Source organism: Lygodium microphyllum, chromosome 14 (genome assembly GCF_053477565.2).
Source record: "Lygodium microphyllum isolate KBCC chromosome 14, Lygodium_microphyllum_v1.1.10, whole genome shotgun sequence".
In the NCBI taxonomy this organism is placed as follows: domain Eukaryota; kingdom Viridiplantae; phylum Streptophyta; class Polypodiopsida; order Schizaeales; family Lygodiaceae; genus Lygodium; species Lygodium microphyllum.
In genome coordinates this window covers 18,206,870-18,232,750 of record NC_141148.1, presented here as the reverse complement: position 1 = coordinate 18,232,750, position 25,881 = coordinate 18,206,870, and the positions used below count along the sequence as shown (strand labels likewise).

The 25,881-nt window shown below is 39.5% G+C and overlaps 1 protein-coding gene across 7 annotated transcripts in view; it reads right to left on the bottom strand.

The window, feature by feature from the left end:
- Positions 1 to 2,769: 2,769 nt before the first annotated feature.
- Positions 2,770 to 25,881, bottom strand: part of LOC148025376 (autophagy-related protein 13a-like) — a 34,005-nt gene continuing 10,893 nt past the window's right edge. For 5 of the 7 annotated variants that reach the window (XM_087692459.1, XM_087692460.1, XM_087692461.1 and 2 more), the window contains 2 exons: positions 3,980 to 4,158; positions 2,771 to 3,595 (listed from right to left, as the gene is read on the bottom strand). In XM_087692459.1, coding sequence (XP_087548585.1) covers positions 3,235 to 3,595; positions 3,980 to 4,158 — 540 coding nt within the window. In that variant the 3' untranslated portion in view covers positions 2,771 to 3,234. Of the gene's footprint in view, positions 3,596 to 3,979; positions 4,159 to 25,881 lie in introns of all 7 variants that reach the window. The other 2 variants (XM_087692462.1, XM_087692465.1) reach the window with 2 other exon arrangements.

Here is a 25,881-nt window from a genome sequence, read left to right as displayed (position 1 = left end):
AAGTATTCTTGTTTAGGCAATCAATTTAGTTTGAGAGCACATCAAGTTATAGTCATTATGTTGTTAGAGAAAGCATATAGTTTTTTAATTTAAACACTTCATTAGTTATAATATAAGTATTTATGTGTGCTTTATACCGACTATCTAATTTCTCAAAGCTACATATTTTTCTTTTATCAAACCCTCCACCACATTGTAAGCTTCTTTCCTATTGTCCCTCAAGCACGTGCTCAATCTATGGCAAGGGATAGTTATCCTTTTTATTGGTTACATTCACATGCTTATAAAAATGTATGCTCATATTTTTCCATTCTTCTTCATGACTACCATTATTGATGAGATCCTATGCTTGATTTCTTCTATGAATCCCACACTCAATAACTCATCGGTTTTAATTTTTTTAGCTTGGGAAAACCAAGGATTCATGGGACATAGCCTTTGGTTGACTAATTTTGTCACTAGTATCATGGATATCGTACAAATTCTCAATAGATGTGAAAATGCCAACAGTTGTCAATTTATTAAATCCTCTAAACATTGAGTCACCCAACCTCAACTACCTTATACTCCATATGCTCATTAAATAATGCATTGTAATTTCTCACATAGCTTAGTGCTAGTGCTACTTTGAGATCTAGCCCGAACTATTCAACAAATTCAAGCATTTATGTTTTAAGATTTCTAAGGATTGCTTAAACCTTTAAAGCACTTCCATCATCACCAATCAAAAGTTCAATTCCATTTTACTTATAGTATGTTAAACTATACAATCATATACACCCATGGCCTTTTACCTATCATACAATTGGACAATAAGTAAAATAGTCGAATGAAAACTTATCTTTTTGGTTTTAAATTTAACTATACATTAGCCAAAGAGTTTGTCTTTTTGCATCATATTTGATCATACCAATGAAACCCTTCCTTTAGGATTCAATTGGGACAATTGTTGGCACGCCCTTCTAGAGGTCTTATTGCTCCATTCAAAATCTCTTATTAGAGAAAAAAAAATGAAGAGTAAAGCTTGTGTTAATCCTTGCTAGACCAAGCCTAAGCCTACCTCAAGGAGTAGGCTTGTAAGTCCCCCTCCCTCTCCATAACCCTAAGCCTACCTCCTTGAAGAGCAGGAACTACAATCTCCCTCTCTCTTCATTAAACAACATTGTTTACCTATGAGTATATTAGACTAGAGTAGGCTTGTAAGTCCCCCTCCCTCTCCATAACCCTAACCCTACCTCCTTGAAGAGTAGGAACTACAATCTCCCTCTCTCTTCATTAAACAACATTGTTTACCTATGAGTATATTAGACTACAACTTCACCATCGCACAACATAGATGTGCTATCCTTAATTCATGTCATCAACATCCAATAGCAAGTGCACTCAAACAACCAATGCAAGCTTTGAACTATTTCTCTAGAAGAAGGCCAACAAGTTTCAAACGTAAAGGACAGTAAATATTATAGAACATTAAATCTACCTAAATTCACTACAAGTATGCGTGGTAAGATGTCCAAGTAGATTTGCCTCCATGTGCAAGCATACGTGCTTGTGCAAACCAAATATTCAACTCTTTGGTTGACCTCTCTCAAATGCACATGCACATTGTGACATGATATAGATGTGCATGCCAATGGGAAACCTTACAGGACTTGTAGTGTTAGGAATCCTCTCAAGGAACAAATAGGAGTAAGAAAGAGTACTTGTCAAGCTCCTTGATGCAAACATTTTGCAAGTAAAAGGGCCACTAATTGAATGCCAAGACATACATTGTAGATACTAAACATGTCAAAATGAAATGCATAACTTCTAGACGACCTAAGACCATCATCCAAAAATAACAAAGTGATGACCTCCAACAAAGCCCAATAGCAAATGCAAATCCCTAGGTATAGAATCATTGCATGTCTCACTTGTCTACAAAAATCGATATGTCAAATCTGAGGCACTATACTCTTACTTCAAAGCCTTGAAAATGTGAAACTAGACTGCTACTTAAGACTCCCATAAAGGTCAATGCTCAATGTTTTGGGATTTTAAATGTGCAAAGCTCTGCTTAAGGATCAACCAAAGGAGAATGGTTAATGCTCAGTCCGTTTCATGCATAGCCATCTTCATTAGGTTCCACACACCATTTGACAATTTGTGTCTATGAACGAAACATAAGCAAGAAAATTCCAAAGAATGATGGATGAGAAGACATGATCTTCAGCTTCTTTTTCACTAAGACCAAAAACGAGAGCTACCTGTTAAGGAAGCCATTATCTTAGCCAAATCACCTGCAAATAGACAAGTCATTTTCTATCTCTCAGCAATAAGTTTATGAACCTGACAGAGATGCACACACACCACACCCAAAATTGAATACACCTCAAGATAGAACAAAAGGGAACCAAAAAAAGGTACGATAATAGAATGATAAGGACTGACAAGTGAAAGCCTGCTAACACTGTCAGAGAGTCACAAAAATACATGGCAAGAATAACCAGACTGGTTTTGGAAAAAATTAACACATCTTCTCTTCACCTCAAAACAAGATGGAAACATTAGCAAATCGCCATAGGTGTGTTTACGAGCTCCTACAATTGCAGTTTCTGATTCAGTTCAATTCCTTGGCCAATTGTGATTTATCCTTAAACAGTGTCAAGGGAGCTCCATAGCTAGAGATAATCAGGCATGATTGGATAGGGATGCTTAACAATGAAGCATAGTGTGACAACTCACCACAATTAATGAATGTAGACAATCATCACCAATATGCACACATTAAAGAAATGTGCTCCAACAGTATGAATAATCTGGAAATGTACATTTTGCTTTTACTATGTGAAACGTACAGTAACAAAATGAAGGAGCTCTTGTAGCTTCCTTGTTACAACAATGAAAGTCATTTTCTCAATTACAAGCAATTCTGAAGTTTCTTCCCACCTCGGTTGGAGAACTCTGTTACGAACAAGCCATATGTTGAAAAATAGTAAACATTTAGTTGAGAAAGAGTCCTGTGCAATGCACACTTCAGCAAGATTAGTTAGAGGGATGATAATATGAAACAAACGAAGGTTAGTCTGAGACCACATTGTGTCTTTGTGTCTCCATAAGAAAGCTAATATAGCTTCTACTTGTGAAGGTAGAGCTTAAACAATTGAACTATCACTGAGGAAATGGGCCATGATAAAGACCATTTCCCAGGTTACTAAGGTGTTTCCTCACAATCTCTTTCACTGCACACAGCTTTCAGCTTCCAGTTTTATCGAGACCATGTTTTCCATCAGGAACATGCCTCAGGACAATATTCCTGATGTTCTTGTAGTGCTCTAGTTCCTCCAGCGCATCTGCTGCTGTCTTTGCCCTGTAAACACTTTCTGATTGCACAAAAAATGCAGGACTCCCACTGGAAGACTCCCGTTTCTCGGCGTCCAGAACCTGGTCTGATGTGTCATATGCTGCATAAAAGTGCTGCCTTAGAGGTGGAGCTGATTTGAACAGTCTAACAAATACTCCAACTGCTGCACCCTGCAACCGTTGTTGAGTTCCCTGCAAAGATGAGCTCGATGACTCCGGAACCTCTCCTTGGGGCCCAGAAGAATTGTTTCTGCTGTGTATTGATAACCATAAAAGTCAAATCCAACACACGTCATGCAACACTTCTATAAGTTGTACCTACTTGACAAAAATTCATGAGAGGAAGAACTAACAAGCATGGCACATAACCACACTGGCTGCTAAAAACACCAGTATTTTTATTGACTCAAAAACTTTGAAAAATCATGAGTCAACAGAGAACTTGTTAAACTTAAGAATCATCAAAACTAGAACAAGAGGAATAACTTGTTAGGCCACTCCAAGCAGATTCCAGTAAAACCTTTTATAGGTTCAAGTGCTTCTGGATAGAGTGGCTACTCCCAATGTTAACAACAAACTATGCACTTCTTGACCATGGTTTTCCTCCACACAACATCAACAACAAAATAAGGACTACCTGCTATATTTTTCCTCCACATCGACATCATCGACAGCAAAAGGACATGAAAAATCCTCATCTTCTACATCCTCTCCAAGCCCAAGCTTGCTTGATGATCTGGATAGTGTAGCTTGCGACTGCCCTCGGAAAAGGACCTCCATTGAAAAAGGAAGCCCACCAGCCTCATTCTTCCAGACCTGAGGATTTCAGAGTAGTCATAAATAGCCTCGACTTCATGTAGAATTGTCTCACATGCTATCTTTGCCCAAAACTAACCAAGCTTTTCAGAAGCTATGCTTCTTTCTTTTAAAAACATGACATCAAAACGTAAAAAATGCTTACCACCACAAATGTCACAGTTACAAATATCACTATGGAAATGAAGGCCCCAAGTACCAAAGAGGAAGATCCAACAAAGGGTTCAATTGGCAACCAACCAAGGGACAAATATGCTTTCGAAAAGCAGCCAAACATTTGCAACACACCTTGATAAACAGACTTGGTTTCTTCATAAAGACAGATTCTAGCTGTCTGTGCAACTGTCTGACTCGGGGGATTAAACTCCAACTAGGCAGATAAGCCACAAGAAGCTATAGTAACCTGAGGAAAAGAAAAATGACATGAAAACATACAATTTTCCCAGTAAACACAGTGGGTGTACTACAGGGGTCTTAACAGAATCTCCATATTGCATGAAGATTTTTGATACCACCTTGATGGCATAGCACAACTGAATGCAGGAAAGAAGCTGATACTTGTAGCCGACAAGTACCTCCATGGAGCAAATGACTAATACATGCGAATAAAAAGAAGCTGATACTTTGTAGCCAACAAGTGCCTCCATGGAGCAAATGACTAATACATGTGAATAAATAGGAGTCACCATGAGTATGATACCTGCATAAATAGAAGTACGCGTGACATATAGGTTGGTCCACTCAGATAAATCAAGAAATCAGGTGGGCTTGATAAATAGATTCGTGTTGACCTGATAAAAAACTGAATACTAAAATATAAATATTATGCCCAATAAATGGAGAACAGTGCCACATAGCAAGAGTGCTACACTCTAATTGGTGGGCCCGTGGTACTTGATTACAACTTGGGACTATTGGATTATTGCTGAAATTGTTCTCAGCAGTGAATTACAACGAGCATGTCTTCACATGGTGATACGGGATCAAGTGAAGAGGATGCATCACTCCTTGGTCGATCACGTGGTGAAGGGAAAAATGCAATGACTAATGTTGGGCATGGTTCCTAGCATGGACAGCATGCTGAAAATGTGGGAAATGACCCAAATGTTGGCACTTCAATGCATAAAGAGGCTGATGACCAGCAAGGGGCTGAAGAATTTGATGATAGCTTCAACAAAGAATCCCCAATTTACTCAATTCTTGAATGCCCCAAAGAAGGACAGCAAAGGCAAAGAGAAGAAGACACCTTCTACAGCTTTGGGACAACCACAAGAACCGAAGGAAATGCCTAAGCCTTCTTTAGAAGAGCCCAAAATGCCTGATGAGCACAAACAGTTGGTATCTGTGGGCAGCAAGTGCAAATGCATGGCTTACTTGGTAGTGCAAATCCATGGGAACATGGGCAACAAGGCAATTATGCACATGCAAGCATGGGAAAGCAAGGATACTTTGGTGGTGGTACCATTTTTCATGCTATGATTGGACAGGCACCACATACAGGAATGTATGGCACAAATGCCTATGGTATGCAGCAGCCAATGCATGGCTCACAACACCCAATGCATCTGGGTAATGCAAGTGAAATGCTTAATCCCATGTATGGCAACATAAGCATGATGCTTGAGGCACAAAGCACGCCATATGGATATGTATCGGCACCCCTAGGGACTGTTGGAGCACAAGGATTTGGTGTTGGTCATGTAGGTGTTTCAAATAGTGCTGGTTTTTATGCAAATACAGCCGATGCACCCTTTTTGCAGAGCCCATTTATGATAACTTGGCTCCCATAGGTCCACTGAAGGACTATGACAAAGGTGGCAAAAGCGTGAAGTTGAATCTTTTAGTGGTGCACAAGATAGATTGAAAGCATTTGTTTTTTATTCAACAGTTTGACGCAACCTATTCTAGAGGCAACTTCACAGAGGCATCCAAGATACGCAAGGCAGCCACATTTTTTTAAGGGAAATGCATTGCAGTGGAGGTCTACACTTCTTATTCAAGGGAAGTCACCTACCACTTGGGTCCAATTCAAGTAAATGTTTGCTTCAAATTGGTTGACAAGTACCTTTGAACTAGACACTATGACAGCTTGGAATCAATTGAATTCCAAAGACTACAAGAACTTGGATTAGTATAATAAGAAGTTTTGGGATGCATTGTTGCCAGTTACTTCTTATCGCTCAATACCCCTCCATGAGTAGGTGGAGAAGTATATTTGTGGTTTGCCAAAGGGTATTCCGGATTTTCGCATTAAGTCCACTACTTCCAGCATGTCTCAACTTATAGAAATTGCTACTACAACCAACACATTGCTATGTGGAAAGGATATAGGATTCCACAATGATGATCCCAAGTCACATGTCAAAGAGGCAAAGACTGAGAAAAAGGGTAAATCCGAAAATAAAGCTGAAAATCAGGGCACATCTGAAAATAGGGCTGGAAAGAGGAATAAATCGCAGAAAAAGAGTGGGAAAAGTGATGCACGACGTAAGGAGCTGATGGCTGCAAATAAATGCTATATTTGTGAACAGGAAGGGCATATGGCATGCAGCTATCCTAATAAACAGCAAGCTGAAAAGAATGATAATAAGAGGAAGAAAGGCAAAACCATTGTTGGTTTAGTGCTTGATGTAGTGGCAGGTCAACCTAATCAAGATAGTACTGAACTTTGCAAGGCATGAGGCAAAATCAAATATCAGCATGCATTGATTTTTCTTGATCCAAGGGCATGGTCAAATTTCATCTCTCTTGATATGGTAGCCCGTTTAGGCATTAGAGAGGATGAGATGGGGCCCATGGGTGAGATTGGTATGGCATGCAAGGGACACGCAAAGCTGGTCACTCCTATCATTGGAAAGCTTCGTTTGCACATTCAAAGTTGTGTGGACAGCGAAGAGTTCTTTATTGCTCCATTGGAAGGATGTGATGTCTTGCTTGGTATGCCTTGGTGTCATTGTGTGCATGCAGTGATTGGTACTCATGATAAGATTGTGACCCTCTTCCACAGAGGCAAAGTTCATACTTTGGATGTAAAATTGAAAGGGAAATCCGTCCCTATTGTATCTGCTTCTACTATTTCCAAAGTAATGAAAAATCATCTTTCAGCTTACTAAGAGAGCAGCTGATCGTCATAAGCGTGCTTTGCAGTTTCCAAATGGAAATTATGTATTGCTGTGTTTTGAAAAGGCAAGGCTGAAAAAGTTGAAAGGAAGAGAAAGATTGTATCCGAAGTTGAGTATGAGATACTATGGGCCATTTCAAGTGTTGGAGAATATCAACAATGTGATATATCGGCTGAAATTACCTCCACATTGGTGGATACACAATGCCTTTCGTGTCAATTTGTTGAGGCCTTTTCACGGTGATGTGCCAGAGAATATGTCTGTTGAAATTCAATTGGAGGTTGAAGAGCTCAATGAAATAGTGGTACCAGAGCAGATTTTGGCGCACAAAGAGAGGAGATCAAGAATAAGGATTCCAGAAGGTACTTGGTGAAGTTTCAGAATTATTCACCAATTAGAACCGACTTTAGTTCGGACTCAATCAGGTTTAGCAAAGCAGAGGTCCAAAGTATTACCTAATGCTTGTGAGGGAGCTTGCACCTCCGCTCGTCAGTAATGGATAGATCTTGTATGTAATGGATCTCGAATGTATTCAACATGCATCCAAGGTACTGCGCTGACAGTATGTTTGCCATGAGGTCACTACACAGTATACTAGTCACTGTGAGATGTATGCACATAAGTATGAGTTTCACCCGGGCACTAGAACTATACTTTTGCATCAACTTATGATCAATTTGGCATGAATTTTGCCTCAATTTTGAGACCAAAATTGTGATCAGTTTTAGCTCAATTTTTTATCAGCTTGAGAACCGTTTATGGTCACTTTTTGGACCAGTTTTTGCATTGATTGCTGGTCAGTTTTTGCAATGAGTTTGTGATCAGTTTGAGGTCACATTTGCAACAGTTTGTGATCAGTTCTCAAATTAGCAAGTGATCAACTTATGATCAGATTATGCTAATTTTCAATGGTTTACATCTAGTTCCATGGACAACAACATATGTTATGATGCTATTGATGTTTTAGCCATGGTTTATGCTTGGTTATGCTATGCTATGGTTTGTTTTTGCCAAATGAGTTGAGCTCATGAGAAAAGGACATATCACATGATAAACAAGCAATGTTTTTGAGATTCTTTGCAAGTCTTACGTTATGTTACGTTGGCTGGTAATTTTCAACATATGTTGGGCATATGGAATGGTTAAACAGCAGTGCACAATGTTGTATTGACTATAATGCCCTATGGAAGTTCCACTGTAGTACTTTGCTTTTGATGCATTTTGCAGCGCAATTGAGGACGATTGCAAGGATTTCAAGGGGGAGGACTATCATGAGGACATGTATTTTGTGAAACCTCGCGTAACATGTGGATTAATTTTTAATCACATGATTAAGTAAATGTTCCACATGTGAGGTGCAACTGGGGTTAAAGTATATTTACGAGCCCAAGACTCGAGGAAATCACGAGATGTCAAAGGTAAAAGTTGCTATAAGTTATGCCGCACAAGTACTTGGTGGTATCTGGTGCTGTTGTTGGCCTAGGTCATTCATTTGGCCATAAGTGTCAGATTGTGATACTAAAAAAGTGACATTTAATAATACCTAACGGCAATCTAATGGTCAAAGATGGTACAGAGACACTCGGGAATGGAAGTTGCCTAGCCAATTCAATTATTGGTCGGTCAAATTATTTTTCAGGACACGGAAATAATTATTAGATTAATTTTTAGTATTTAAAGACTGAAAATTAATTTTTAATTATGGCTATTGCTGGTTTTTAGAGGCTGGAGAGAGGCATTTTTAGTGTATTCAGTCTCCAAGATAGAGAGAGGAGATGTTGTTGGTTTGATTTGCAGTCATTGAAGGACCTTCTGAGGTAGCCGAGGACTGGAGAAGACCAATCAACAGCAGAGGTGACAGTATCTACAGGCTGTTGAGACAGGGCAGGAACAATAAATGACTGATTTTCTTCAGTTCTTTGCATCTACATGCTGTTGTGGCAGGGCAACAATTGCATTTGACTGATTTTCAATCAACAGAACTCTGAATTTTCTCTCTGCAGCTTTCTCTCTCATCTCCCAACCATTTCACAACCTTGCTCCGAAGATCTCAGCATTTGAACCCTTGGAGGCTGAAAATTGAAAATTTCTATGCTGTAAATCCTAATTTATAATAGAAATTAGGATTTACCAACAGCCCTGAGAAGCGTGCCAAAATTGGAAGCTCCAAGACTTGGATTCAATAGGGCTGAAGGTGAATTTCAGCTAAATTCACGTGGAGGACTAGCCAGCCATTGGATTTGGGGTATTTCCATTGTCTATGAAGTGGGTGAGGGCCAATTAAGTGCCCGAATCAAGGGACAAATCAAATTGAAGACTTGCTAGTCACTTTGGACAACAAGGGGAGTTTGGATTGCGAAGGGAATCGTGAGAATCCCATTGTAAATCAACTTTTTCTTCAATAAAGCTAAAGAAATACCGAAAGGGGCGCCAATTTTGGGGCCAATCGGGTGTGGATTGTCCAAGATTAGTAGGTAAATTTATATTTTCAGATTTGCATTTATTGATTGATGTTGTAATTAAGTTGTAATTAGGGATTTATCATCCATCCATGGAAGGAAGGTTGGTTACATTTTCCTTCTTTCATAAAGCATTGCTTTACTTCTTCAAAAAGTTGCTTAGCTTGTGGATATAGATTGAAGTGGAATTGAGAAGCATTTGGAGGTACATAGGGCTTCGTCTTCTTTTGATTTGATGGCTGCTTTTAGTGTTGTTTATGTCCTCCTTCAAGGACTAAATACTTCTCATCATCAACCATCCTCCTCTTATAGTTCTTTTGGATCCAATCCCATTTCATTTTTCCATCTCTTTTCAAATGAACAAGAAGAAATTGGCCTTGTATCATACAAACAACGAATTGCCATGATTCTAGCGCAACATGTTGCAACCTGGTCTACCAAATGTGGGATAGATCAATCAAATGTAAAGCTGCAAATTTAATCTTTTCTTTTCTTTATACTTGTCGTTTAATCTTCTTTTCAAGTTAAGATAATAACTTAGTTTCATTATTCTTATGCTTTCGCCCATGCTTGGATTTTAAGGTTGAAGATGATGCGATAGTTAATGGGAATGATGAGAGAGATGAGGGTGAAAACTACCAACGCCTCTATCAATGACAAGATCTTCCACATGAAGAGAGTGTCTCTTCATCACATAATGATGGTCCATCAAAAAAGGCATCGGGTGGCTTTGAAGAAAAGGATGGGCTCTCTCTTTCTCTCTCTCAGATATATATATATATATATATATATATATATATATATATATATATATATAGAGAGAGAGAGAGAGAGAGAGAGGGAGAGAGAGAGAGAGAGAGACATTTCATTTATTCCACTGCGTCTTTTGAAAGTAGTTTGTCTTCTTGATCAATTCCTTTCATGACTTTGTCTCCTTGGAGCAAATGGGTTTCTTGCCTTGAATTCTCTAGGTTTCTCAAACTCTTTCTAGTTTAAAAAGTTGCTCACAAATATGTGGATTCTCCCCTCTGTCGCTTTGAATGGCTTAAATAATAGCAATTAAATCTTCCATTAAAACTCTAAAAAATATATACTTGAGCATTGAATGCAAGAATCAAAAATAAGCAAACTTATAATTGTAAGCACTACCAAGGGTGAGAATTGAGTCAAAGCTCTAATACCATTATAAACGCCCCGAATAACATGTTGAGAAACCCTTCACTCGCAGTTTGCGTTTTTGTGTTTCTGTGTTTGGCATTTAGGGTTTGCAACCCCAAAAAGGGGCACCATCCTAGACTAACTACGCCTATTTATAGGCCACTCTCTCATTCATTCCTCACGGCTGATTTATTCCGTCCGTCACCTCTTCTCTCTAGCCTCTCCACTGCCCTCATACCCCTTCAGGAGGACATTGCGGTTCGTGGTTCATGGTTGTCTTCATCATCTTCCTTGTGCTACGGCACCCTTGTTCCCTTGTATCACATTCACTCCATGATTCAGAACTTCATCATTCCATTCATCAAAGTTTCTTCTCTCTTCTCTTCTCCATGTTTGTGGAGTTCACTCCGTGTTTCTCCCCACGAACACTACTGTCTCACTGGTACATCATCTTTTGACATGGTATCAGAGCTGGATCTGCTCAAACAATGGCAAAGATCCTCCACTCCAGTGACGGCAAAGACGGTGGCGAGTTCAGCATTCACTTCTCTTCTTCTTCCGTTGCATCAAAATCTCGTATTTGCAAGTTTCAGGTGTTTTCAGCTTGTTGCCCACACCCCTTTTGTGGAGGACATCGCAGTCTCAGCAACCTTGCTATCATCTACAATCTGATTTCAAGTATTTCAGCTTACTATCCACACCCCAAACGCGGAGGACCTCGCGGTCCAAGCTAGCCATTGTTGTCTACAACAGCCTAGCACCTATTTCCAGCCTATCACACACTGTTCGGAGCTGATTTTAGCACACTAACTGCTATTGCTGTTTTTTCCTACGCTCTTAAGTCTTTCTCTCTCCTCACTTGCGTTTGTAGTCTTTCTCTCTCCTCCTCATCAAACGAGACCAAGACGGGTGACAGGTTCGGCATCAACATTTGATTTCTCTATCATTTTCGTTGCGCATTGGGAAATATCCTTTTTTTCCCTCCCACTTCCCTTCTCCTGTTTGCCACACCTATACCATGATGTCTCCACCGACAGATTGTCCTTCTACTAGGTGCTACTGCTGCAGCACGAATGGTCATCCCACCAAAGCTTGCTAACTTCGACCTTTGCTCCCCACCCCCCAGAGTATATGCATCTTCCACCAAGCACTCCTTGTGCCACCTCTTCTTTCTGGGCCACAAAGATCGTTCTGCGTCGGCTATCAGAGTACTATACTCAAGGCAATAAGACGCATCTAATGTGCACTAAGTCCTTTCGAGCACATGGAGCATCGATTGGCGCTACAACCTCCTCGAGATTGTCGCAATGCCAGCGACAATCTTCTCTCACTTAATTTCAGGTACAATGGCTTCCATGACCTACGGATCTGCAGTCCGCTCCATCAAGAGACAGTGATTGTTTGATACAGTCTCCTCGTCAATCTGCTCCTTCAAGAGACAGTGGCTGCTCGACTCCTTCCTCTTCTTCGGCTACCCAATCCGCTCCACTGAGAGAGAACGATTGTTGCCCACCTCTTGCTCATATTACCTTTTCGGAGGAAATCTTGAATCTTAGGAATCCTCTACATCTTCTTCATCTTATTCTCTTCTTGCGTTGGTCACTTGGTCAGCATGGAGCTACCTCCCAAGATCGAGTACGGGCATATCCTTATGGTTTCCGGAACCACACAAAGTCCGACATTCCTTCTACGCATTGCATGTTTTCATCATCTTTGTACTAGGGCACACGCTTGGACAAGTGAACAATTTTCCCACGAGGAACACCATCCAAGTGGCACCTGCTGCATGAGCATTCTTCAGTATGTAGAATTGCATCTCCACCTCACTCTTCTCTTGTTTCCCTTTTTGGGCCTGAGAGGGTGTGTTGAGAAACCCTTCACCCGCAGTTTGCGTTTTGTGTTTCTGCGTGTTGCGTTTAGGGTTTGCAGCCCCAAAAAGGGGCGCCATCCTAGACTGACCATGCCTATTTATAGGCCACTCATGCATTCTTCACGGCTGATTCATTAAGTCTGTCACCTCTTCTCTCTAGCCGCTCCACTACCCTCACACCCCTTCAAGAGGACATTATGGTTCATGGTTCGTGACTGTCTTCATCATCTTTCTTATGCTACAGCACCCTTGTTTCCTTGTATCACATTTACTTCATGATTCAAAACTTCATCATTCCATTCATCAGAGTTTCTTCTCTCTTCTCTTCTCCATGTTTATCGAGTTCACTCCGTGTTCCTCCCTGCACTCAACCTCGGGAGAGAAGCCACTAGCTCCGTGCATCCATGCTGGAAGGAATACGAAGGCCTCGTCACCAAGTCACGACTAAACCTCCAAGGTCCCGATCTAGGTGGTACTTAAAGATCCTAGGTATCACTAGAAGAGATGACTGGTCGAAGACAGCCACCCCAAGAAAGTAGAGAATGGGTGAAGAATTTCATGTGGAGTAGGTTCCCTCTCTGAGGTGGGAGGTGGAGGGGCCTCCACTAAAGTCGAAGAAGAAGTAGATGCCCCCTCCAAGACCAAAGAAATAACATTCCCCTCTGAAGTAGATAGGGAAATCCAAAGACTCATGGATCACGGACTCCGAAATGTTTGATGAAGAAGGTATCTAGGGAGCTGACGAACTCACAGAGATAGCCTGTCAAACCTAAATAGTCAAGGGTGGGTAAGGGTCGGAAAGGGTGGGGCTTAGAATGAGCAAGAGATGGGTAACAGTCGTCGTCTCTCAATGGAGCGGACTGGGTAGCCAAAGAAGAGGAAGGAGTCGAGCAGCCACTGTCTCTCAAAGGAGTGGACTGACAAGAAGAGGGTATCAAATAATCACTATCTCTCAATGGAGCAAACAGCAAATCCGTAGGTCATGAAGCCACTATACTTGAAAATAAGTGGGAGAAGACTATCACTAGCATTGCAACGATCTCCAAGAGATCGTAGCACCAATTGATCCTCCATGTGATCAAAAGGACTTAGTGCGCATCGGATGCACCTTATTGCCTTGAGCATAGTACTCTGATAGCAGATGTAGAACAATCTCTGTGGCACAAAAAGGAGAGGTGGCACAAGGAGTGCCTGGTGGAAGACGCATATACTCTGGGGGGGTGGGGAGCAAGGTTGAAGTCGACAAGCATCGGTGGTGTATCCGGTGATGCCACAGTAGGAGTACCCAGTAGTCTGATCATCTATTGATAAAGAAGCCATGGATACCAGTGTGCCTTGCTAAAGAAGAAAAAGTTTAACCACCATGAACCACAAACCGCAATGTCCGCCTCAAGGGGTGTGAGGACAGTGTGAAGCACGAACCATAATGTCTGCCTCAAGGAATGAAAGGGCAGTGGAAGGGCTGGAAGTGAGCTGCTAGTGGGAGGAGGATACGACCAGCGGTAAGAAATTGCAACCAATAGAAAAACGCAGGTGAGAAGAGAGAAAGATAAAACGTAGGCTGCAAGAGAGAAAGATTAAAAACGCAGAAAAAAACAGCAGCAGCAATCAATATGCTGAAATTAGCTCCAAACTGTGTATGATAGGTTGGAAACAGACACCATACTGTTGTAGACAGCAATGGACAGCTCAGACCACGATATCCTCCATGTTCGAGGTGTGGGCAGCAAGCTGAAATACCTGAAATCTGCAAAAACGACATTCTTTTCTAAATGGAGAGTGATCAGCAACAGTCACTTTGCTGTAAACAGCTGCAAACTGCAAGTGGAAGCCTGGAAACAAGCACCTAACTGTAGATGACAGCAAGGGACAGCTGAGAGTAAGATGTCCTCCGTGAAAGGGATGTGGACACCAATACCTCAATATGGCTTGCTTCTTATTCTTGAAATGGAAAAAAAAGCTCGAGAAGGAGATTTGTAGTAAATTTACACATCTATCATCTTATACGACAACAATGAAAGAAAATGGAACATGGAGACAATTGCTGATAATGGAGTACAGAATGATAAGAAAGATGAATGGGACAACTTTAGGCTTATCTTTAGTTGTCATACAAGAGTGTACAACCACAAAAACTGATATAAAATGAAAAAAACGGTCTTTCTTCATAGGAGAAAGAGGAGAGCTAATGTAAAGAAGGGAAAGTGAACTAGTATAAGACAACTGTCTAACCATAGGACATGAGGTATAACAGTCGGTAAGACACTTGGAAACTTGTATGACAAGCGTCTTGACACTTATCTCTTCTCTATCGCTTTCCTTCTTGGACTAAGTACTATCAAGAATAAAAGCAACCAAATTTAGTAAGCATTGCCAAAACACAAAACTTACTATTTTTCAAATGTCATCCCTATATTTTAGGACTAGCATTTTTAGGTCAATCCAAGGCTTCTAAAATCTAGGGGACCCTCTCTCCCAAACTGAGTGTCATGTGAAAGCTCTTTACGACTATATTACAAAAACAATGTTGGAATCTTCATATGAACTTTTAATGCAAAGATGTGCATTTTAAATTTTTAGCTTGCTCATGTATATTGTCCAAACATTTCATGATCATGGAATCTTGCCAATTATAACTATCTATTATGAATGATCTAAGCCATACTTCAAGGCATTAATCCTTTTTATATGTGAATATGACCCTAATATACTACAGTTTTAGTTCCACGCGTCCAATCAAAATATATAGGTGAAAGTGCGTACTATCTTTTATTTAATCCACTACTTAAGTCCACCATAACCTATGACCACTCATCAATGGTCAATTCTAATGCACTTTTCTAGATATCTAAAAATTACAAAGAAAATAAATTCAATAAATAATAATATATATAAATCAATAAAAACAATCCAAATTCTTTTTCTATTGTGTTGTGACAAAACATCATAAAGAAGAGACAAGTGTCCTGTCACACAAGCTTCTAAGTATTCCACCACTTGTCACGCTTCATGACATACAACCACTGCCTAGACAGTTGTCTTGTACTACTCTATTTTCCCTCTTTGCACTAAGTCTCTCTTTCTTCTATAAAAGAGATCATTTTCTCTCATTCTGCATTAATTTTCCTTACTCTAGACTATACTGCAGCTGAAGATAGCCCAAAGTTGATCATAGCAATCTCAACCATCAATTTCCACTCCATCATTAAATCCCTCAATTTCCCTCCTCTCGTTGCTATTTAACAAGATAGCAAGGCTATAAATTCATTACAACACCTCTTTTTAGAGTTCTTTCACTTCAAAATCAAAAAGAAAGCCATGTTAATGTATAGTTGATCAACCATGAAGGATTGATTTTCTTTACCCCTTTTTAGAGCTCTTCTTCCACTTCAAGGTCGAAAAGAAACTTATGTCAATGTATAGTTAATGAATCATGAAGGACGGATTTTCTTTCTCTTCCTACTTTTGTTAAAAATTTAGTTATTTTATTACATAATAAGTACATGTATGTGAACATATACATCCTTCATATGGTCTTATGAAAGTAACAAATACTTCCTTCTCTTAGGTTGATTATAACTGAGCTCATCCCTAAAAGAATTGGATTGAGTAAAAATACAATCCTTCAAGGAAATTGCCCATCTTTAGCCCTCGCCTTATCTCTGTTTCTTTTGTATCCATGGCTCTAATTTTCTAAATAATCATTATATTTTAGCTTCAACTATTTGTATCTCTATTTTCTTTAAATGTTAAGTCTTGAAAATAAGCAAATGTTATATTTGTCAAGCATACTATTTGCTCGAGGCATTTATAATGGTGTTAGAGTATTAGCTTGATCCTCACCCCAACATTGATAATGCCTACAATTATAAGCTTGTCTGTTTTCACCCCTTGCATCAAGTGCTTCAACATATTTTTCTTAAATTTTCAATAAAAGAGTTTATTCAAACCATTCAAAGCCTTCAAAGGAGAATTTGACATATTTGCAAGCAACTTTTTTAAGTAAAAAGAGTTGAGAGGTTAATCTAAGAAAAGAAGTCTATCTCCTTTAAGGAGACAAAGCTATAGCAATGAAAGGAGCAAATCAAGAAGCCTAATTACTTTCAAAGACAAGTGAAACAAATACAATGTCCCATTCTACTTCAAGTCAAAGAAAGAGATACCATCGAAGGTCATCATCTTCTTCAAAGTCCTCTACTACCTTTTTGAATGGACCCTCATTTCAAGTGACAAGAAGTCACACCCTTTCCATGAACGACTCAAAATCAACAAATATATCACCACTCTTTACCCTTATCTCTATCTTTGTCTCCATCAACAACTTCATCATCCTCAAGATCCAAGTATGGACAAAGGCATGAGAAAAAGAAAACCAAGTTCCTATCTCAACTTAAAAAGAATATCAATTTCAATATATGTGCTCATAAAATCCTAATCTTCTTCTTGAGTTTATTTATCTATCTCAAATATTTTATGGACGTGACAAGTATAAAGGGGGAAAAAAAAAGATTAAGCTTACAACTCCACATTTGACTAACCTAGCCCACACTTGGTGGGCAAGTTTGTAATATGATCATGTTGTCTCTAAGTCGTAGAGATCCTTTGTTTACACAATACAAGTTTTTAGCAACAAAAGGTTAATTAACTTTAAACCCTTTTTTTTGCTCATTGAACATTCCTGAAACTCAAATATAAAATGTGCATAAAGTGTCCAACCACCCACATTTAATGCACTCAAAGTATCTAAGCAGCACCCAATACAATCCACATGCCACCCGAGACAACAGTTGGTTGACTCGTGTGTTTATAAATAGGGATTATGTCCAACCACTTTGCACATCCCAAATCCTTTAATATCCCTAGTCTCAACTCTCTGTAATTTGCCCATCATCTTTTAGATATTGCTATCACTTTCTAGAGACTTTTCACAACTACATTTGGTTCCAACTATTGTCACATCACTCCATCCCTCCTTTCAACTGTTGCAACCCCTATTCAAGTGCTCCCAACTATCACCCAAACATTACGCCCTTGTGGACTGTTGCATTTTCATCCCTACAAGCTATATTGCTACTATTCATCATCTAGAATACTCTTTTAGCATCAATAAGATGTGTTGATATTTGCAGCATATGATGCATCTTTGAGTTTTGCAAGACTTTTCAACATTGGCCCAATCTACATTTGCATCTACAATAAACTATTTAACACTTCTCTTTATTAGCTTGTGCTCCAACTAGTGCTTATTGCATTCTACTCCAACTAGTAGTTTCTCCACTTTTGCTCATCAGTCTTTGGTCCAACTAGTGCTTACTACACTCAAGATCCATCTCTAATAGACAATACGCTCTAACTCCTCTGTTAATCCATTCCCTTGAGAGACATCAGCTGTTGGATTGTTTTCCCTCTAAGCATTCTATACGTGCACTCGCTTGCATTCAACATTCATTCATTCATCAAATTCTACTCTCCTTTTTTTGCTTTTTTGCATTTTTGTTTGAGTTATTGTGTTTTAGTTGCGTTCATGTTATGCGTTTCCTCAATGCAACCCTAGCCTATCTTCACAACAAGGTTAATTCCTTTCTATCAATTTCAAGAGAGATTAAAAATGAAATGTGATTGACTCTAGCAACGAAAAAATGAGTCATTTCATGTTACATTAATAAATGTAACTTATGGGGAGAGAAGTGCGAGGGATGACCATCCAGGGGCCTTGGGCACCCGAACGGGGTCAAGGGGAGCCTAGAGAGTAAGTGAGTTTAAAGATAGTATGACTCACCTGAAACTGACGGCTAGCAGTCGGATCAAGATTAGGAAGCCAGCAACCTTCTAGGCGAGGTTGGGTGGTGAAACGAACAGAATCTCTCGTGCTGTTGGGACTGTAGACAAAGGGGGGGGCACTTAGCTGAATCTTCGACATTAAACACAGACGGCCACCTAATACTAGTATCAAAGCCGTTGAACTACGTTACCTTGGAAAGAGTCGAAAGGGCTTTCATCCTCGTCGGTAGCCGATGCGTGAGCAGGTTATGTCAGTCGTCGCCCTTCCAGACTCGAGCCTAATTCCAGCGTCTTAAACGTTTCTTTTTTGGCAGGCTTTTTCGGAAAAGAGCCATCAGGTCTTGTCCCTACCTGGCGCACCAATCTGGAGCTATCGCGTTACCAGTCGGCAGCTGTGCACGTCAATCCTGCAACTGTCCATGTCAACACGAAAGCATTCGCACCACGCTAACGCGGGCATCGCCAGTAGGGACAGTGGACGGCAGGATTCGAACTTGCTTGGGCGTCGCCTCCAAGAAAGGGGGACAGTGTAAGACGTGTCGGGCGAAATCCTGCCTTAAAGTGACAATAGTGGTCACAACTAGTTCATATGTGACCTAGCAAGGGGGTGTTTAATCCCATCCTCATCCTGCGTTTCTGCCCGACAAGCCTTATTCCCACACGACCAACACAGTTTAGGGGAAAGTCGAACTGTTCCTCGCGTCTTTTGCTATCACTAAACTGTTAAAGCCATCGACATCTGCCCTATCACTGTAATCAAAGAAGTATCTCATCTTGTACGCAAATTTCTTATATTTGCTTTCTAATTCTAGTGTATTAATGGAGGGCAAAGAGAAAAAGAGGGTAACTGAAGGCTCTAATTCCGGGGACCATCCTATGGTGGATCCTCATGAAACGGAAATTCAAGAAGAACAATGGGAAGAATTTTTTGCTACATGAGAACAATTTGATGATTTAACTACTCGTGTGCAAGCACAGGGGGTTCAAATCGAGTTGCTAACTCAAGCACTCATAGAAATAAAATCTCAATTAGCCTTGTTATTAGAAAGGGATAAAAATAAGATAGAAACCTCAGACATTTCATCTTCATCGAAAGATCTAGATGTGACTATGCGAGGCCTTAGGAAACCCCACCAAAAGCTGAGGGATAACCCAATGTTAAAAGATATGAAACCCCCTTAGTTTCACGGGGAGAAAAAAGACACAAATAAAGACACTATCTTTAATTTTCTCCAAAAATGGGAGGACTTGCACAAACTTAAGAATACTCCACCACATCTCCAAGTGCTAGAGGCCAATCTAACCTTGGGGCCAAAGGCATATGGTGGAGAACTTTAAAGGAGGCAAATAAAATACCTGAAACTTGGGCTCAATTTGAATCGGTCTTTTTGAAAGAACTCCTTGAAAATGAAATGGAAACAAATAGGAAAGATTGGGATTATGTCAGACAAAAGGAAAGACCTTTGCTGACATATCTCGAGGAGTATCGTGAGATAATCCTCAAATTGGAAGGAATAGATAAATTTCAAAAGACGAGAATTCATAAGGGAACTAGATAAGGCCTGTAAAAAGGAGTGAAAAAAAGTACACCCAAGACGCTTGAAGAGGCAATTAAATTTGCATTAATCAATGAAGATAATACGCGTCCAGGTGCACTAGGCAAATTTAAAAGAAAAATGTCATTCCTTAAGGGTAAGAAACAACCCTTTGAAAAGAAACAATATGTAAGGCCAAAGTTAAGTCAAGATGACTTTGATAAGGCCAAAAAAGAAAGACTGTGTTTCAATTGCCTATCCCCTAACCATGCTGCCTGGAATTGCCCTCAAAGGAAAAAGGGGGAAGATAAAGGAAAGGATAAGGGCAAGGGCAAGGGAAAAGACAAGCAAATCCATGTAGTGCAGACCCTGGAATTAAAGGGGCATAAAAAGTATAAATCTTTAGAGGTCTTACACAAGGATGTACAACACAGGTATTGTATGTCAACTTCTATGTGGTAGCCTACTTTCGGGCCACATGATTTAGTTAGAGTACATGGATTAATAGCGGGAAAGAGGATTAGAGTCATGATTGATGACTCTGCCACCCACAATTTCATACATTATGCACTTGTCAAAAAATTGAAACTTCCCCAACAAAAGAGTGAGCATCAATATGTTGTTCGTATGATGCAAGGTCGGGATAATAAAATATGGGATACAATGGTATCCAATTTGGAAATCGAGATCCAAGGATATAAAGATAAGCTTGATTTCTAAATTATGAATATGGAAAGAGCTGATATTGCTTTAGGGAGGGAGTGGCTATGGGGATTGGAACCATCCTTAAAACGTAGTTATCATCATAATACACTGGAATTTGAAAGGGATGGTAAGACTTTTGTGATTCAAGGTGAACATGAAGTATCTGATAACCCTTTGATGTGTTCCATTGAAGTTCAGAAGCTGATAAAGAAGGAAGCTTGTGAGGTATATATGTTATGGTCCCTACCTGTACAGAACACTTTCACTTTCTGTAATATAAAGCAACAATTTTCTTATGTTTGTGAGTTGAATGTAAATAATGAATTAAGTAGTTTGTTAGATGAATTTAAAGATGTGTTTCCTTCTGATTTACCAAGTGGCCTTCCACCAGATAGGGGTGATATAAATCACCCAATTGATATAGATAGGGATACACACCCTATTTCTAAACCACCTTATAAGCTAAGTGAAACAAAGCACCAAGAAGTCGAAAGACAAATTAAGGATTACCTTGATAAAGGGTTTATACAACCCAGCAATTCATCTTGGGCTTCACCAATTTTATTGGTAAAGAAAATAGATGGTTCTATGCGACTTTGTGTTGATTACAGAGCACATAATAAAATAATGGTGAAGAATAAATGTCCTATGTCCAGAATGGAGGATCTTTTTGATCAATTACAAGGGAAAAATGTAAACGCCCCGAACAACGTAATACGCTTAACAATTATGATATTCGCTTGTTTTCGAGATTTAATATAAAAGAGAATAAACACTTAAAGTTGAAAATGAAAATTGCTCGCAAAATTATAGCAATGAAAATGTAAAAGTAATGGAGACAAAATTGCTCGCAAAATTACAGCAATGAAAATGTAAAAGTAATTTACAGGCTTGCTGTCCTCTAAAACAGCAATGATAGAAGAGGAAATATGGAGGAATTTGATAATGGAGAAGTGGGGAATGATGATGGGGATGGATGGGGCCAGTTTCTGGCTATCTGGGGGTGCTGTACATGAGTTTACAGCAAAGAAAAATGATGCTGAATGAAGAAAAACGAGCTCTTATTTATAGGAGAGGGAAGAGCTAGTACAAAAGGGAAAAGTGGAGTAGCACAAGACAAGTGTCCAACCACATGTCATGAGATGTGACAAGTGGTGGGACACTTGGAAACTTGTGTGACAAGTGTCTTGACACTTGTCTCTTCTCTATGGCCTTCCTTTTTGGCTTGAATACTGTCAAGAATAGAAACAACCAAATTTAGTAAGCACAGTCAGAGTACAGAACTTACTATTTTTAGAATGACATCCCTATTTTTTAAGACTAGCGTTTTTAGGCTAATTCGAGGCTCCTAAAATTTAGGGACTTCCTAAAATTTAGGGATCTCCTAAAATTTAGAGACCCCCCCAATATGGGTGTCATATGAAAGCTTTTTCCGTGTATATCGCAAAAACGGTATCAGAATCTTCATGTGACTTTCCTATGCAAAGAAATGTGCATTTCAAGCTTTCAGCCCACACATGCACATTATACAAGCATTTCATGATCATGCCATCTTGTTGATTGTAACTGTCTGTTCTGGCGGATCTAGCCCACACTTCAAGGCATCAATCTTTTCTATGTGCGAGTCTAACCCTGATATACGTGAGTTTTGGTCACAGGCGCCCAATCGGGCCATATAGGTGGAAGTGTAAACTATCTTTTCTCTAACCCATCGTGTGGGTCCACCATAACCTGTGACCACTCATTAGTGGCCAGCTCCAATGCACTTTTCTTTATATCTAATTAGTGCAAAGGAAATAAATTTAATAAATCATTATATAGACAAATTAATGAAAAAGGATACAAATTCTATTTCTATAGAGTTGTGACAGCCCTCTGGCTTTTATTCAACTGTCCTCAGCTGAAAAGCTTCTTGATATGGCTGAAGAATGTTTGGGTAATCCTTCATGAATTTTTCATCTACCCACTGTGCATCTGTTGTGGGTAGATTCTTGAATTTTAGTAAGAATTTTCGTATCACAAGGCTACTTCTCGTGGTTCGATCCTTGTGAAACAAAATCTATTCAAGTTCCAAGAGTTGCTCCGTTTCTTCAACTTCTGGGGGATCTTCAGTAATGGGTTCCTTTGGTTCTGGTCGTATGTAAGGTTTTAGCAAACTTACATGAAAAGCATTCTATATTTTCCAATGAGCAGGAAGCTCAAGTCGATAAGAAACTTCATTTATTTCTCAATCACTTTGAAGGGTCCAAAGTATCTACTAGAGAGCTTTGGAAAAGATGAATTTTGACCGGAACCTTGTTTAAGTCTGCTTTTATCAAACTTTAGCAAGACATATTGACCTTTTTCAAAAGCCAAAGATCTTCGTTTATCTGCTTGCTTCTTTTGTCGCTCTTGGGCAACTTTGATAGTGGCTCGAACTTGATCCATTGTGGTTTTTAAATCTGAAGCAAACTCATCAGCAACAAAAATATTATCTTTAGTGCGAATAATTGGAGGAGAAATCACTTTACCCTGTACTATTTCATTTGGAGCTTTCCCTGTGGATGAATGCACTGTATTGTTGTAAGCAAACTCCAATAATGGAAGATATTTCTCCCATTATGACTTATATTCACTAACATAAGCTTTCAACATATCCAAAAGAGTGAGATTCATCACCTCTGTTTCGCCATCAATTTGAGGAAGAAAAACTGAGAACTTTAAAGTGGTTCCCAAATTCTCAAATAAAGCACGCCAAAAGTTACTTGTGAATTTGGAGTCTCTATTTGAAATGATCTCAAAAGGCATACCGTGTAATCTGAAGATATGTTGAATGAAAAGTCTTGCAGCTTGTGTGGATTTCAATGTTTTATGACATGGAATAAAATGTGATTGTTTGTTGAATCTATCAATTATGACCCAAATCCTATCATGACCTTGAGGTGTTCTTGAAATACCTGAGATGAAATCCATTGTGATAGATTCCCATGGATCTTTGGGCACTGGAAGAGGTTGCAACAATCCTGGAATCTTCTGCCTATCATACTTGGATTTTTGGCATACCAAACAAGCCTCAATGAAGTTATGTGTATCTTTTCGTAATGTTGGCCAATAAAAGTAGCGCTCAATTGCACTTAGAGTGGCTGCCCTCCCTCTATGCCCTGCATAAGGGGATTCATGACTTTCTTTAAGCACCTTTTGTTGAACAAGAAGAGTGACACAAAGGCGATTGTTCATGAGAAGGTAACCGTCTTTGATGGAATAATCTGGATGAGAACCTCCTTGCTGTAAATTTGACCAAATTGCTGCAAAATCAGTATCTTTATCATAAGTATTCTTCATCGTTTGAAAATCTTCATGATGAGCCACTGTAATAGTTGCAATGCGAGGCACTCTAGAAAGTGCATCAGCAACTACATTTTGTTTCCCTGGAGTGTACATAATTTGAAAATGAAATATAGACAAGAAATTTTCCCATCTTGCATGTTTCTCCTGCAAATGCTTTTGAGTCTTGAAATACTTCAAGCTTTGATGATCAGTTTTAATAAGAAATTCATTGCCTAAAAGATAATGTTTCCATATCTTTAAAGCATGAACCACTTCTAAGAGCTCCTTAATATAAATGTCATACATTTTCTCCACATCATTTAGACGGCGGCTTTCAAAGGCTACAGCATGGCCTTCTTGATTTAGCACTGCACCAATACAATCACCGCAAGAATCTGCTTCCACCATAAATGGTTTTACCAGATCTGGAATGATAAGAACAGGTCTAGAAGCAAGAGCTGTTTTCAGCCTTGTGAAGGCTGCTTTCTCTTTTTCCTTCCATTAGAAAGAGATCTTCTTCTTTGTAAGGTCATGAAGTGGAGAAGCCATATGTGCAAAATGCTTGATGAAGCGGCAGTAATAAGAGCATAAGCCAAGAAACGATCGCACCTCATGTACATCATGAAGATGAGGCCATTCTTGGATTATCCTGATCTTTTCAGGATCCATCTAAATCCCTTCAGAAGAGATGACATGTCTAAGGTAATTTATTTTATGCATGAAAATTTCACTCTTTTTACCATTCACCAAGAGTCGATTTTGTTGAAGTAATTGTAGAACAATTTCCAAGTGTTGATGATGCTCCTCTTCATTCTTGCTAAAGACAAAAATATCATCAAAGAAAGTACCGACATATTGTCAATGCTCTCTAAAGATGCGCTCCATCATTCGATTAAAGGTGGCTGGTGCATTGGTTAATCCAAAAGGAACCACCAAGAATTCATAAAGACCGTATGAAGTGCGGAAAGCAGTTTTGTGTACATCTTGTGGTATTACCCTAATTTGATGATAACCACTCTTTAGATCAATGCGGCTGAAAACCTTTGAGCCTCCTAGACGATCCAAAATGTCGTCAATTCTGAGAATAGGAAACCGATTCTTCACAGTGATTTTGTTGAGGGCTCGATAATCAATGCACATCCTAAATGTGCCATCTTTCTTTTGAACAAGAAGAACCGGTGAACAAAATGGTGAGCTACTTGGCCTAATTAGCCCATGGTTGAGTAGGTCTTTGACTTGCTTTCTGATTTCTTCTTGTTGAGGACGGCTCACACAGTATGGTGCTATATTAGGAGGAGAACTACCCGGGATAATATCAATATGATGGTCTTCTGGCCTTTCTGGGGGAAGTTGATAAGGAAGATCTTCCGAAAAACAATCTTTATACTTTTCCAAGAACTGAAGTCGCTCTTGGTTTTCAGCATTCATATTATCTTTTACATCAGTGACATAAAGCAAACATTGAACACAATCCTTAATTGCTCTAGAGACTTGCATATGGCTTACCATAGGTATGGTGTCTCCAGAAACTCCAGCTTAGATCTCGTACTTCTTGCCTTTGTTGGTGAGTTCTACCTTCTTTTTCTGAGAGAAGATGGTTGAATCTACTCTATGATTCCAGGGCATGCCAAGAATCACATCGCAACCATCAAGGTCTCCGATTTAGAAGGTATCTTCGTCACTATAGCCTTGAATTTGAAACTTGAGCTTGCCAATGTAGGGTGTCACAGTCTTCACTGTGTCACATTCATTAGCATTTAAAGCTTGGCGAACTTCTGCCGGAGTGT